We start from the raw sequence: 15,215 nt of genomic DNA on the forward strand, positions 1-15,215 counted from the left end.
GAAGGACATCATGCTTGGGAGGGTGGAGGGGCAGCGCAGGAGAGGAAGGCCCTCTATGAGGTGGATTGATTCAGTGACTGGGGTAATCTTGATGGGAGTGTCAGAGACGGTGCGATTGGCACAGGACAGAGTGGCTGTTTAGGGCTGTTGTACATAGGGTCGACGGCACATAACAACAACAACAAGCAATTCAGAGATTATAAGTGAAAAGTCAAACTTCATTCTACCCAAGGCCCTGAAACCCCACTGCAGTCGCAGCCACAATTACTGGCTTCTTATATATCATCTCGTGAGTATTTCATACCCATCCAATGTGGCAGCCACGAGCTTCATGCGGCTGTTAACGTAAAGTGGCATTAAAATGCATCCCGCAGTCACGTCAGCCACATCTCAAGCACTCAATGGCCTACCCTTGGCTAATGACTTTTTGTTTTTAATTCTTGCTCTCAGGACATGAGGAACAGTATGGTATTCAGACGGCTCATATTACGCACCCAGTTTTTCATCTCTAACACTCAAATCGAATTTACTTTCACAACTTTAAAAGCCATCACCACTCTGATCATAGATAAATTCACGATGGACAGCTGTATTCCTCATTACCACAAAAGTTAACTATACAGTGAAGCCACAAAAGTCACTCAAACAACTTGAGAAATATCATCTTCGCAGTGGCTCTGAGGTACCCAGCGAATGACGCCTTTGTTGGAGAGCACAGATACAGAATGTTCCCACTGATGAATGTTCCCTTTGAGCTGGGGTGCCGGAGAAGAGGACTGAATATACCATGGACTGCCAGGAGAACAAATAGGTTTATCCTGGAGAGGGCGAGACCAGACTGCTCCTTTTGGAGGCAAGGATTCTGAGGCTTCGTCTGACATACTCTGGGCATGTTGAAAGAAGGGAGGGACGTCGTGCTTGGAAGGGTAGAGGGACAGCGCAGGAGAGGAAGACCCTGGATGAGATGAACTGATTCAGTGACTGAGGTCAAGAGGGTAGAGGTATCAAGAGACACAAATACTGCCAGAATGCTCCTAAAAATAGTAAGATGTTGTCTCACATACCTTGGGCAGGTTTTCAGGAGGGGCTAGTCCTTGGAGAAAGGTATCATACTTGAAAACGTCAGCTAAAAAGAGGCCTTTCAACAAAATAGACTGTGACACAGAGGATGCAGCAAAGGGACTGAAGCCCAGCAGAGAAGGTAAGGGGGGAAGGTTAGGGGGTGTCCCAAAGAGTCAGCCTCCACTCACAAACACCTGACAAGAGCATCTGTTGTCCGGCTGACTCCTTCCTTGGCACTCAGCTAATAATTGGACTGAAGATAATGACAGTCATCCTCTCCTCCTTCACACTGGTATAACGATTTACTGTTTAAAAGCACGTTTCCATTCTTCAGCCCCCTGTACGGCCTATAACAAGTTCAGGACGAGGAGCGGACTGAGATTCAGGGAGCTGATGTGACCGCCCCCTTTCCAGGGTGGCAGAGCCCCCAAGGGTCCCCGAGTGCTCACCTTCACCAGCTTCAGGACCCGGACTTCCTGACCCACAACCAGCTCATCTCGGAAGCACTGCTCTCGGAGAAACCTCTCCACTCTCTGCTTGGCATCCTGCACCTCCTCTTTCCAGTCGCCCCGGGGCTGAAGGTTCTGCTCCACGAAGGCACCCAGTTGGTCCCCAGGGACCTCGTACAGGTCCTGGTGGGGATCCATCGTCTTGACAGGACCAGACTGTGCCTTGGAATCAACGTTCGCATCAAGTGACAAGCTCTCGCTGATCTCTCCCAGACAGAAAGGTGGGAGAGGAGAGCTTCAGCCTCTTCTCATTGGGTGGGAAGAGTCTGGGCTCCCGCCCCACAGTGCACGCTCCTCCCTCTGTAAGCACAGAAACCAGCTTTCCTGGCTCTTCTAGCTTTCTAGACCCTAGGAAATGGAAACTAAAGAATTTGTATTGCTGGGCGGTTCTCTTTCTGCTTAAGGTCTTCTGGGAAAAGAGCCAGGGGGATAATTATCTTCTCCAGCCGGCTCTCAGAATACAGAATCTCCTGAAAAGTCCTGGAGCTGGCCTTCCTCCAGTCCCTGTTTCCTGCCGTTTGAGAAAAGTGTAGCGGGGAGGAAAAAAAAACACACCAAACCACCAACAACCAAAACCCCAACAAAAAAACCCAGTAACCACAGCAGTTTCAAAAGTCAGTAAGACCGTTTATACCAGCATGCTGTATAAAAGGAAAAAGTAAAGACTGGGTGAATCCCAATGGCCGGCAGCTAAATTCTGAAACGTCAGGTGATTAGATCCTTAAAGAAAGTGTACGGGATGTTCCAATATTGAGGTTGCATTTACATCGAGGGGCTAAATGGGGCTGCTCATACATTTTGCTTCCTAGTTTCTTTGATAAGAGCAGCAAACCCGAGTCTACCTCTTATCAGACTCAAGATATTTGTAGACACAGGAAGGGAGGCCACCACACCAAAGGTGTTCCCTAAGTGGAAACTGAGAATCCAGGAGCTGCAACTACAATCCCAGAGGCGCACAGTTCGAATCCACCAGATGCTCTGCTGGGGAAAGGAGGAACAATCTCCTCCTGTACCAGTCAGATCTGATTTGACAGTACACTCACACAAAAATGGTAAAAATTTAAAAAAAAAAAAAACCCAGAAACTGAGAATCCTGTGAATTTGTTTTGTCCAGGTCAAAGGGCGTCAGAAATGCAAATGAAACAGACCTTACACTTAAGTCAGAGCTACAGACTTTTTAAGATGCTAATATTAGTATGTGCGTAATAAAGGGGCTTGACTGGCAAGGTGAGTGAAATCCAGAAGTAGCAAAAAGAGGATTTTTGAAACTGGCTTTTCTGAAGTGGCCACAGGGCTTCAGAATTAGCTTAATAATCACCTGTTATTTCTGCGGGCTCATGGAAGGCTGAATGCTTTACTTTAAAACAAAAGATATAACCAATCTAGAGAGACCCAGCTGTTGCCTTCGAGTTACGTGCAACTCATCGTGACCCTATGAACAAAAGGCCTGAAGTCTTTCTATAACTATCATCATTTATCAAAAAGAGACCCAGGATGGAGTGAAAAGAGAGTGTGTGTGAAGGAGGAGGAGTTGTTATTGTGGGGTGGTCCCGTCACCCAGGGGGTGAGGGCCAAGCTACTAAAGCAGCACAGGGTACAGCAATTTCAGAGGCCCCCTGGAGAGCCAAGTTCAGCGTACAGGGTAGGGGCCCTGAGAAGGGCTGATTGTAAGTCCATGGCAGGGCGTGGGGGGTTTGGGGGGGGTGACGCTTAGAAAGGCCCTTGTTGGTCTTGCTCAAAACAGTTCTGGGGTTGTGTTTACCTAAATTTTCAAAACTCAGGCCAGTTCCCACTTCACTTCCTCATCTGAGTATTTATCCTAGGTTGAATGTACACCCTTCTTTACCCTGGAGAAGTGGGGGACATGTAGGTAGCAGTTTGTTTCTATTCCCCACTTTACTCACAAGGAAGCTCTGGTGGTGTAGTGGTCAGGAGTTTCACTGCTAACACAAAGGCACGTGGTTCAAATCCACCAGTTGCTCTGAGGTGGGGGGAAAGATGGGCCATCTCCTCCCGTGTGAGTTACCACCTCTGAAAATGCACTGGAGGGTCAGTTATGAGTCAGTTCTGATAGCACGTATCAACAGCAACAATTCCACCCACAAGCCCTAAATCTTGGGACTAGAAATAAGACTGTTTCCATTGGAAACTGTTTTCTCTCTCTTTCTCTCTCCCTCCCTTCTTCCTTCCTTCCTTTCTTCTTTCTTTCCTTCCTGCCTGTCCTTCCTTCCTTCCTTCCCTTTTCTTTCTTTATTTTTTCTTCTTCCTTCCTTGTCTTTCTTTTTTTGTTTCTTTCTCTTTCTTTTTTCTTCTTCTCCTTCCTTCCTTTTCTCTTTCTCTCTCTCTTTCTCCCTTCTTCTCTCTTTCTTTCGTTTGTTCTTTCTTTCAATTCTCCTTGAGGAGAGTTCACTACTGCAAAACAATGAGATTATTGAAGGTTGCAGGGAGAAATTCACTGGCAGTGAAAGCTAGTGTTCATGAAGTTTAGGTGTTGAATGAACAACACAGAACACAGTTTAATAAGATTAGACTACGTACCTTGCTTTGTTCTAGTTAAAAGTCTTTGGGCTTTAATTGGCAAAACTAAAACATAAAGGGTTAAGCACAAACCCCACTGGGGTCTCATGCCTCCAGTGAATGAACACTGCTCTTTAAAGAAACAGAATCCCAGAAGTAGGTAAGACGCTCTGCTGAGTTTAAGGACAGTTGGTACCAGTGGAAGGAAGGTCACTCTCCTTAGTCATAGAAAAACAAGGAACACAGTAACAACATAATTAGAGCTTGAATCCTGCCTCAGTGAAAAGAGTAAAGTCATTGTTCAGTAACATAGGAACTTTTTTTCTGGTGGCCTAGTGGCAAAAAAGCTGCTCTGTGATTCCCAAAGGCACACGGTTCAAATCCCCCAGATTCTCCGCCGGAGAAGGAGGAGCAATCTTCTCCTGTGCCAGTCAGATCTGATTCGATGTCACCAACAAGAAAAAAACAAACAAACTATGCACACAAGACAATAAAACCTAGACTGTTAGTAGAACAAGTTGTCTGTGTGTAAAGAGGGGGACAGAATTAAAAGAAAGATTGAATTGCCTTCCTAAACCTGTGAATCAAATGTACAGATTAAGAAGTAATTCTGCCTAATCTCTTTTCTTACAGAAAAGATCCTTTGCCGAGTAACAGGACTGCAGTAAGTATACAGCGTGGGAGTGGCCCCTGGGCTTGCCTCACACACCTGCTCTCAGTCCACTGACGTGGTCTCCTGGCTCCGACTGGGCCCAGGAAGAGCCTCCAGGAAAGAGGAGGTGAGGCCTCCATCTGAACGCACATCTTCAGCCAGGCAGGACAGGCCTGGTTCTCTGCACTTCAGCCATTCTCCGCTCGGCAGCCTTTCCCCCAGGCTTGCCCACGTGCCTCACCTCTTAATCCTCCCAGGACGATGCAAACCATGTCAGGAAGCATTTACTCACATGGGCAATTTCCACCATCCAAGTCCTGTCACCTCACTTTCAGACTAAGATAAATGGCACCGTTTCCTTGCTGTGGTGCTGAACCAGAGCTGAGGCCTCACAGATGGGTCCAGTTCACCAACGCGCAACTTACAGACTCTGAAAACCTGTCAGAAGGTCACCTTCTACTTTAGTTTTGATTTGATGAAAATGCACTTATGAGTTTTGATCTCACATTCACTGATGGGCAAGAAATATGGGGTTCGTGTGTGGATAAAATCCCCCCCCCCGACCCAAGCCCTGGTAGCCTAGTGACAAGAAGCACGCTGCAATCCTGAAGGCACACGGTTCGAATCCACCAGATGCTCTGCGGGAGAAGGAGGGGAAATTGCCTCTTGTGCAATTAACTGCCTCTGAAAACCCACTAGGGGGTCAGCGATGGGTCAGTTCCAACTCTACGGTACACAACAACAACAACAACAACAACAAGTTGCTATGTTCCAGAGGAATCATTCAGAATGTAGATTGGTTTTCACTTTCTCCCACAAGGTACAACATAACCCCTGACCTGAGAAGCGCTCCCTGGATAGGATGGATGGATGGTTTACTTGATAGACTGAATCTATATGGATGGATGCAGTATATACCTTGGTCATCTTGTTAGTGCTCCTTACTGAAAAACAATGAGACTACTGAAGGCTGCAGGGAGAAATTATTAGTAGTATTTAGAAGCAAGAAGCAAGAAAACATGCAGGGAAGTAGTAAAGGAATGGGAGAAGGAAAAAAAAATCTATTTTCTAAAAATACTGCAGTAGAGATAATCTACTCTCTCACTGTCTTACAGGATAAGAAGACATTACAGCTTTTCTTAGCCAACATTACAGAATATCAGGGCAGGAACGGGCCTTCTGAGATTTGAGATCCATTCCTTGGGTACAGAAGTGAAACAACTGAGAACCCAGGGGGGGAGTGGAGAGATAAGGGCAGAAACAGGTCCTGCTGTCAGGCAACACTCTGCCATGGTTAGAGGCCAGAGGTGAGCTTTTTCTCAGAACTCACAGGCATACTGGACCTAAGGGAAGGTCAACGTCTTCCTCTGGTTCTAACTGCTTCTCATTTTAGTTCTCTTGTTGACTCTCTGGTCTCAAGCACAAGAAAACATGGTAGGATGGGGGAAAACAGACCTGGACCCCAGTCTCAGCAGCAGCTACTTAGTTGTGGACTATTCTAGCAAAATACAAAGAAGAAAGTGAAGGAGAGCAATGGGGATTTTGCATTCTAAATGGATGCTTGGGCCTTTTTTTTTCTCTCTCACAAATAGTAATTTTTTTATCTGTCATTATTAAAAGTCTGAATTTTAAACAGCTTCTTGAACTGGTAGCTCAGAGCCATCAGCTCGTTCCACTTGAGCACTTGTCTCATCTCCAGTAGCTTTTCCAGAGCTGCCACCTTCACCAGGAAGCTCCAGGAGTTTGCCCAATTCAAACTTGGGCTTCTTGAGTATTTTCACTTCCCTAACAAACACATCATGGAGAGGATAAACGGACTGGCAAGCCTTTCTTATGTCTTTCCCAATGCTGTCTGGAATCAACTTACTGACCACCTCTGTCAAGTCATTTGTCTGCACCTCTTGGGTCGTGATTTCCATCCTTTTCTTCCAGATTTGGCGGACCTGTTGGTGCTGAGTGTAAGATGTCTTCTGAATCTGATTGTTGTGTTGTTGTTGGGTTTTTTTTTAAAAAAAACCAACACAAAACAGTCGAAGCAAATAACCATTGGCAGTTTTTTGTTTTTTTTTCTTTTCCTGGAAAGGTTTTTATTGCAGTTTGGTCCACAATCAAGATTTCACACTAGCTTGTCATCAGGGTCCTGGTGGGAGCAGAGCCCAAGGAGGTCTGTCGGGTGGGGGGCGGGAGACCTCTGTGTAGTTCTAAGGCAGCGAGGTGGGGGGCGCTTAGGAAGGTTCCAGAGGTGGGGGTGGGGTCAGGCGTTGCTCAGTCACTCGAAACTCCATGGTCATAACTGGGCCTCAGTCTCCCCACTTGGGGGGTCAGATCCAGATCCTCAGGGGGTGGAGAGGACTTCGGGGTGGCCATTTCCCAGTACCCCTTCCTATCATCCCCCCCATTGGCAGTTTTGACATCAACATGCACCTCAATCATGGTATTTTTGAACAGGGAGCATATTTGTTCCATGCCATGGAAATTGGTGAGACACTTTTTGCCTTGAACACGCTCAGTAATCAGCTTGAATTTTCTAAACCCAACTTCATCATTTTGCAAATCAGCAAGGCTCACTTAAAAAACACGACCCTTGGGGGAGCTCTGGTGGCCTAGTGGCAAGAAACTGCACTGCAATCCCAGAGGAACATGGTTCGAATCCACCAGACGCTCTGCCGGAGAAGGAGGGACAATCTCCTCCTGTACCAGTCAGATCTGATTTGACGGTACATGCACACAAAATAAAAAAAAAAAGCATTTGCAAAAAAAAACCACGACCCTTGAGTCCATCAGATACAATTTTGGTTCCTTGAGTCCTTGTGACTAATGTCTTCCCAATATTTCTTATATTGAACATTGCTGGCACCTTGACATCATACCTATCTTTCTTAGAAAACGGATCAACAACTTTGTTGCCATCTTTTGTAAGGTGCTTGTTCTTGCCGACCACTGTGGTGGTGCCGAGAAAAAGAAAAGGCGACGCTTGGGCTTTTACCCCACTGCCGGCCTCGTTCACATTTTCCAGACCCATGTGCAACGACTATGAGGCCCATTTTCTCTGCATCCTTATGACATTATTTTTTCCTAGGAGTTACTCTGATAGGCCTGTAGAAATAATTTACCAAGGCCTTGAGTCATGTTTCCCTGGTGACTAATCTCTTTATGCACTTATTTTCTATTTGTATAATCATTTCACTCATAAGTGAATCTATTTTGCTGAATTTCTAATTGAATCGTCTGTTTCTAATTAGAACTTCTGTTTTACATACATACAGTGATAGCCCTGGGAAGTGCTTAAGTTACATAATGGATCTCCTCTTAATGGGCTTACAGGAAAATCAGGAGAAAGAAAAAGGTATTATTTCCAGACTGGAAGACATCCTTTTATGAGAACTGTGGTGACTGAGGGACATGCAGAGGAGGAACAGCTTGGCTTCTAGGCACCACCTGTGTAACCGCCTGCTCTGACCCGGGATTCCTCTGTGGAGACAGCCTTCCATTTCTAGCTTCTCCTCTTAAGACCTCCCAGTTGGTAACATTGAGAGCTCTTCCATTCATTGAGAGACACATCCCAATGAACGCACTGCTTTAGCTGAAGGTGTATGGTCCATACAACAGCAAGGTAAGAGATTCCAAACTTTTTTTTAGCCTCCTAGCTTGCCATTATTAGAATATTCGGCCAGACAAGTCTCTCCACATACAAGGTTCTACTACTGAGTAACTAGGTAGTTAGCTCTGCTGACCTAGTCCACAAAGAAATGCACTACTACCCAAAGGTTGAGCCCCTCTGATGGTGTTACTTGATGTAAGTGGTCCTTCCCCTACCCAGCCAAGGCCAGATATAAGATTGCTATCTTCATTATGGATTGAAGCTCAACATCAAGAAAACAAAGATTCTCACCACTGGGCCAACTGGCAGCATCATGATAGATGGTGAGGAGATTGAGATTGTTAACAGCTTTAGTTTGCATGGCTCCACAATCAACACTCTTGGTATCAGCAGTCAGGAGATCAAGAGACGAATTGCATTGGAAAAGTCTGCTGTCAGGGACTTCTCCAGAACACTGAAGAGCAATGATGTCAGTCTGGAGACCAAGGTACACCTGATCCAGGCATGGTCTTCATTAAAGCTGAACAATGACTATGGATGATAGAAGGAGACTGCACGGCTCTGAGCTGTGGTGTTGGAGAACAGTATGAATATACCACGGACTGCTAGGAGAACAAGCAGGTTCACCCTAGAGAAGGTAAAACCAAGCTGCTCCTTGGAGGCAAAGATTCTGAAGCTCCATCTGATATACTCTGGGCATGCTGCAAGGAGGCGCCTGTTCTTGGAGAGGGACACCATGCTTGAAAGAGTGGAGGGACAGTGAAAGAGAGGAAGACCCGTGGTGAGATGGACTGACTCAGTGACTGGGGTAATGGGGGTAGGTGTGTCAGAGACAAGAAGGTTGGCTCAGGATAGAGCGAGATTCAGAGCCGTTGTACATGGGGTCAATATGAGTCACAGGTGACTTGACAGCACATAACAACAACAACAACAACAACAACAACAACATATTTATACACTTTGATTGTGGATGAGGAAGCCAGTGTGATAGATTCCCTAAGACAGCCTCCCTGTCTCTTAGATTATGGAATTTATACTCCGTCAGTTATTAATCTATTTAACATATTATTACCTCTAGTTCAAAGTTATAGAGCTTTTACATCTTAAAGCATAACATATACACAGTTTCTAGGAAACATACAGGATACAGTTCACATTTTCTAAATTTCAAATTATTCTAGAACAAGCAACATTTTTTTATACTAAATTTAGCCCCTTCTTTGTGTATCAGTGTTGTAAAAATAAGGGATATTTTTTCAAGGAAAATAAAAAAGATACAGTTCACAGGTGGCTAGGAAAAACTGTGTTCAAAATGCAAACGCTAACTCAGGAAATGTATCTCCCTTCCCAGGGAAAACAGAAACGGAGGAGTCTTATCTCAGCATGGGCTACTCTCACACAAATAGAAACATCTAACAGAACATTTCCACCAAAACTAAACAAGGCGTCTGAGTAGCCCTGTCAAGGGGCTCATCACCCCAAGGCACCACTTCCCAAGCTGAGGTTCTAAAGCTTGATTTCTGGAGAGAAGATTACACACACGCACATACTCACGAAAAAGACTCACTATAAAGCATCCTCGTGGTGACTTCTGTGCACTCTGCAGTGTGGGACCCTTCCCTCTACCTGCAGCAGGGACTGCTCCTCTAGCCCGAGCATTAACCCACAGCTCAGGTGACTCAGGAAGAAGCAGGCCTCCCTCGGCCCAACAGCTGCTCTAGAACGTGCTCCCCTGGCTCGCCTGCAGACACTCTGTACAGGAAGAAGGTTAAACCACCAGGGTTGCTCACTCCCAGAGCCCCTCCAAGTACCCCTTCTTCACACTCACTGCCCTCAGCCTCCAGCCCTCTGCTGCCCCTTCCTCCTCCCGTGTGTCAGGGACTGACACGGTTGACTTGTCAGCTCAGACTCTCCTCTGCTCCCTTCCTCACGCCAAGTGTAGACTGGGAAATGAACAAACAGCCCAACAACCTGATTCACTTGTTCCTGCTGCTCAGTCCCTTCTCTTTCATGTTCATGTTCAAGTCTAACCAAGGATACCCCTGAAAGGCATAGAAGGAGGCCTTTGCCTCCCAGGGCCTCAGTCACAGCTGCAGCAAGTACCAGTGCTAACCTCCCTCCTCTGAGCTTCTGCAAAGGAGTCATATACACACACACACACACACACACACGAGTCTAGAGCCCCAAGCCCCTTGGCACAGCGCCCCCTCCTAGAGACCCCAGTGTCCCTCTTTCCACCAGTCTGTCAATGGCACACCGACCTCCCATCTTTCTTCCGACTTTAGGTTCCCCCCATGGGCACCACTGCTTCTCCCAGGACTTGCAGGAGTGGCATCTACTTAAAAGGCATGCCTCCAGAAACTATGAACTTTGATAAATGTCGATGTAGAGGAGCTTCAGGCCTTTTGTTCGTAGGGTCACTATGAGTCATGCTCGACTCAAAGGCAATCAAGAACAACAATCATAATCCAGTGATGAAGCAACTAGTTCCCCATTGACCTATTTCAGACTACAGCTTAGTACAATCAGTGCCCCTCTCTGCGCCCCATTATCAGTGCTACTTTGATATGCAATCAACCTCATCAATAACACCCCCATGAGAAAGGTGAAGACTCTGAATATGTCCCGGTAGGAGAAGAGCTCATCTGGAGAACTGCTGGACTTGTCACTGGGATGGGGGTCAGTTGGAGGACAGAGGATGGCCCAAGTGCACACAGATTCTAAGGAGGTACATTTACCTCCAGGAAAGATCCTTCACGAAAATCTTTACTAAAAGACCTTGGGGAGCTCTGGTGGCCTAGTGGCAAGAAGCTGCACTGCAATCCCGAAGGCGTGCGGCTCGAATCCACCAGATGCTCCCCTGGAGAAGGAGGGGCAATCTCCTCCCGTTCCAGGAGGATCTGACTCAACAGTACACAAGAAGAGGGGAAAAAATCCTTTATTTCTTTCACTCACTAATTGTCTAATCCTACGCTGAATGTGACTGGCACCCAAAATTCAAATACATACACTTTGAGGACATTTTCTTGAGCTCTTGCACCAGGCATCTTTTTTAAAAACAGTCCCCAGGATGACACTGAAGCAGAGGGCCCTAATATAAAAATGTCCATCCAAATCAAAATAACTCTGATGGCTTAATGGAAAGAGGTTGTACTGCCAACCCAAAGACACACGGTTCAAACTCACCAGCTGCTCTGCTGGAAGAAGACGAAAAATCTCCTCCCATGGATCTTACTACCTCTGAAAACACACTGAAGGGCCAGCTATGAGTCAGTTCCCACTCTATGGTACGTAACAATAACAAACTGAAAGAAGATTGCTTTCTAAAAGAAAAATGTTAGTGACTGCTCAAGTTCACCGCCATCATTACAACTATCTCTTTGACCCATAGAGGGCGCTCCCACTCAATGTTCACCATTCTATTGACTACAAATTGATTCCCCGTTAGAGAAACACAGGGTTAGCAAGGCATATGGAGCTCAGTCTCAATTATATCAGAGTTTAAATCAGGGTTGCAGGAAGATTTATCAACAATCTGCATTATGCAGATGATACAATCCTGCTTGCTAAAACTGAGGAGGACCTGAAGCGCTTCCTGCAGAGGGTCAAGGACTGCAGCCTTCAATACAGATTGAGGCTCAACATCAAGAAAACAAAGATTCTCACCACTGGGCCAATTGGCACCATCGGAATGGGTGGTGAAGAGATTGAGATTGTTCACGGCTTTAGTTTGCCTGGCTCCACAGTCAACACTCTCGGCATCAGCAGCCAGGAAATTAAAAGACGTATTGTGATGGGAAAGTCGGCTATTAGAGACCTCTCCAAAGTACTAAAGAGCAATGGTGTCACTCTGAAGACTAAGGTGTGCCTGATACAGGCCTTGGTCTTTGCAATCACTTCTTATGTGTCAGAGAGTTGGACAATGACTAGGGAGGATAGAAGGAGAATTGATGCCTTTGAGCTGTGGTGTTGGAGAAGAGTATTGGATATACCATGGACTGCTAAGAAAATGAACTGATTCATCATAGAGAGGGTGAAACCAGGCTGCTCCTTGGAGGCAAGAATTTTGAAGCTTCGTCTGACATGCTTTGGACATGTAAGGAGAGACCCATCCTTGGAGAGGGACATCATGCTTGGGAGGGCGGAGGGACAGCGCAGGAGAGGAAGGCCCTCCATGAGGTGGATTGATTCAGTAACTAGGGTAATCAGAGTAGGTGTGTCGGAGACATTGGCACAGGATACAGCAGGGTCTAGGGCTATTGTACATAAGGTCGCTATGAGTCGCAGGTGACTAGACAGCACTTAACAACAACAACAACACTGGCTGTTTGGAGGCTCATGTGTGAAGTGGAATTCTGGAAGGTGGTTTCTCTTGTTGTCTTGGTGAAGGTCGATTGTGGACTGTGGATTGTCTGGTTGGTTCCCCACCTCCACTGAGTTTGCAATAGGGTGTGAGCAGATTGGATTTGCCGAATTTCACTAACAATGAGCTGTGGGCTGGAAGCCTCCTGGTTTAGAGTCAACCAGGACCTGGTGGATGGGCTGTATATTTAAAAGGTGGTAGGCCCTCCAGCCAGTGGTCCTTGGGCCTTGTGTTGTGTTTGGGATGGACATTCTTATAAGTGGTACAGCACTGGTCAATTTGCTGTACTGAAGTAACCTGGGGATGCTGTGATGGTGAACGCTGTGCCACTGATGTGTCAAATGTGATAATAGTTACCCATGGTGGACAGTGTTTGGTGGAGCTCCCAGATTAAGACAGGTCTAGAAGCAGGAGTGGCACCCACTTCCTAAACAAAATGCCTCTGGAAACTCTGTGAACATAGAGAAATGACAATCTTTACAGAACAGGGTTCAGGTCTTTTGTTCCTAGGGTGCTATGTGTTGTGCTCGACTCAAGATTACTTAACAACAACAACAATGGTTGCAGAAATCAAGCAACCTTTAGTAAATGGCCAACTTATTATGGGGGAAAAAAGAGAGTATCAGAAGGTGTTTAACAGAAAAGAAGTGTTACTTACCCTCTAAAAAGGTAGCATCAGAAAGGCTCCTCCCGTACATACGCCAGGATTATGACAACATCTGGAAATGGCAGAATAAATGAAATTCTCTTAAGTCCCCTGAGAAACGGGGATGTCATCACATCACTGGTCATTTTTCACCACTTGCCCCAGCACTTGCTGCACTGTGTTCTCTTGTGCCAAGAACCTAATCATGTCTGCAGAAAAAAAAGAAGAGATGAGGTTAGAACATAATTTGTTACACATTGTGTTACTTGCAAGATGGAAAAAAACAAGAGAGACAGAGCAGTTTGTCTAATCTCTTAAAAAATAGTCAAGATTCAAATCCTGATTTCCTTTACAGGCATTTCCTTGGGGAAGTGGTCCCTCACTTTATACCTCGTAGAATTCCCTCAGCCTTCTCTCCTTCTGTATGACTAGTTCCAAGAATCACTGCTGGAGGGTCTGGAGATTTCTGGGTTTGCAGGTTCTACATGTTTACCTTCTTCTTCTTCTCATCTCCTCCCATCCTATTCCCTGTGCAACCAGGTGCCCACTCAAAGAGTCTCCTTCCCAGAGGGACATTCTCCTTGCTGAGTCCCTGCAGGGTCAGATCTCATCTCTTGCCCTAGATCTTGGTTGGGGTTTGTTATTTTTTTTTTATGCTGACCAGTCAGAACTGACTCAGAGATGACCCTTTAGGAGGTTTTCAGAGGATATAAATTGCACAGAAGGAGTCTGTCCATCTTTTCCAGAGGAGCAATTGGTGGATTCAAATTACTTGCGTTTGGGTTACCAGTTCACCTCTTTACCTCCTAAGTCCTCCACAGCTCCCCTAACCTTGGATATAGAAAGATGAAAGCAGAGAAAACCCAAATGGAATGGAGAGTTGGTACCTTCGTGTGTTGTTATTTTGTCATCTAGTCAATCTCAGCTTATAGTGACCCTACTGAGTAGAGCAGAACTGCCCCTTACGTGTTGTTGTTATGTGCCATCGAGTCACCTGTTACTCGAAGCTACCCTATGTACAACAGCCCTAAACTCTGATCTATCCTATGCCAATCCTGTCTCTGACACCTACCCCCATTAACCCAGTCACTGAATCAATCCACCTCACCAAGGGTCTTCTTTTCTTGCACTGTCCCTCCACCCTCCAAAGCATGACATCCCTTCTCCAAGGACTGGTCCCTCCTTGAAACATGTCCAAAGCATGTCAGATGAAGCTTCGGAATCCTTGCCTCCAAGGAGCAGCCTGGTCTCACCCTCTCCAGGACAGACTTGTTTGTTTTCCTGGCAGTCCATGGTATATTCAAGACTCTTCTCCAGCACCACAGTTCAAAGGCATCAATTCTCCTTCTATCCTCCCTAGTCATTGTCCAACTCTCTGAGACATAGTAAGTGAGTGCAAAGACCATAAAGTGTACCTACCATAATCTTGAAGGGAGCAAATTTTCTAGATCTTTCTCCCCAAGAGCTAACAGTTGGTTAGAACTGCTGACCTTTCAGTTTACAGTCAAGCACTTAACCATTTTATCATCAGGGCTCCTCTCAAAACAGCTTCAAATCTCATATGAACATAAGACAATGTGAACATATTTCTAGAATGCCATCAGAGCCTTGGAAGTGGCCCATATTTACAAGGAGTGAGTCCTAGGAGGATACCTGTCTCAGCCTATGAGCATGAGCTCAGTGCAAAGCCATCACCAAGTCTGAATGAAAATTCTCTTAAGTTTTCTGGGAGCTCTGGTGGCTTAATGGTAAGGAGCTGCACTGTCAACCCAAAGGCATGCTGGGTCAAATTCATTAGCTGCTCCGTGGAGAAAGATGGGCAGTCTTCTCCTGTGCAGTAGTAAACTACCTCTGAAATCCTGCTG

The 15,215-nt window shown here is 45.9% G+C and overlaps 1 protein-coding gene across 1 annotated transcript in view; it reads right to left on the bottom strand.

Moving 5' to 3' along the window:
* The window catches only part of LOC102864206 (2'-5'-oligoadenylate synthase-like protein 2-like), a 13,063-nt gene extending 11,354 nt beyond the window's left edge, over positions 1–1,709 (bottom strand). The window contains exon 1 of the mRNA XM_006890504.1: positions 1,512–1,709. Coding sequence (XP_006890566.1) covers positions 1,512–1,709 — 198 coding nt within the window. The remainder of the gene's footprint in view (positions 1–1,511) is intronic.
* Positions 1,710–15,215: the final 13,506 nt, after the last annotated feature.

The sequence above is a fragment of the Elephantulus edwardii genome, unplaced genomic scaffold (genome assembly GCF_000299155.1).
Source record: "Elephantulus edwardii isolate Elephantulus edwardi_28Jun2011 unplaced genomic scaffold, EleEdw1.0 scaffold00089, whole genome shotgun sequence".
Classification (NCBI taxonomy): domain Eukaryota; kingdom Metazoa; phylum Chordata; class Mammalia; order Macroscelidea; family Macroscelididae; genus Elephantulus; species Elephantulus edwardii.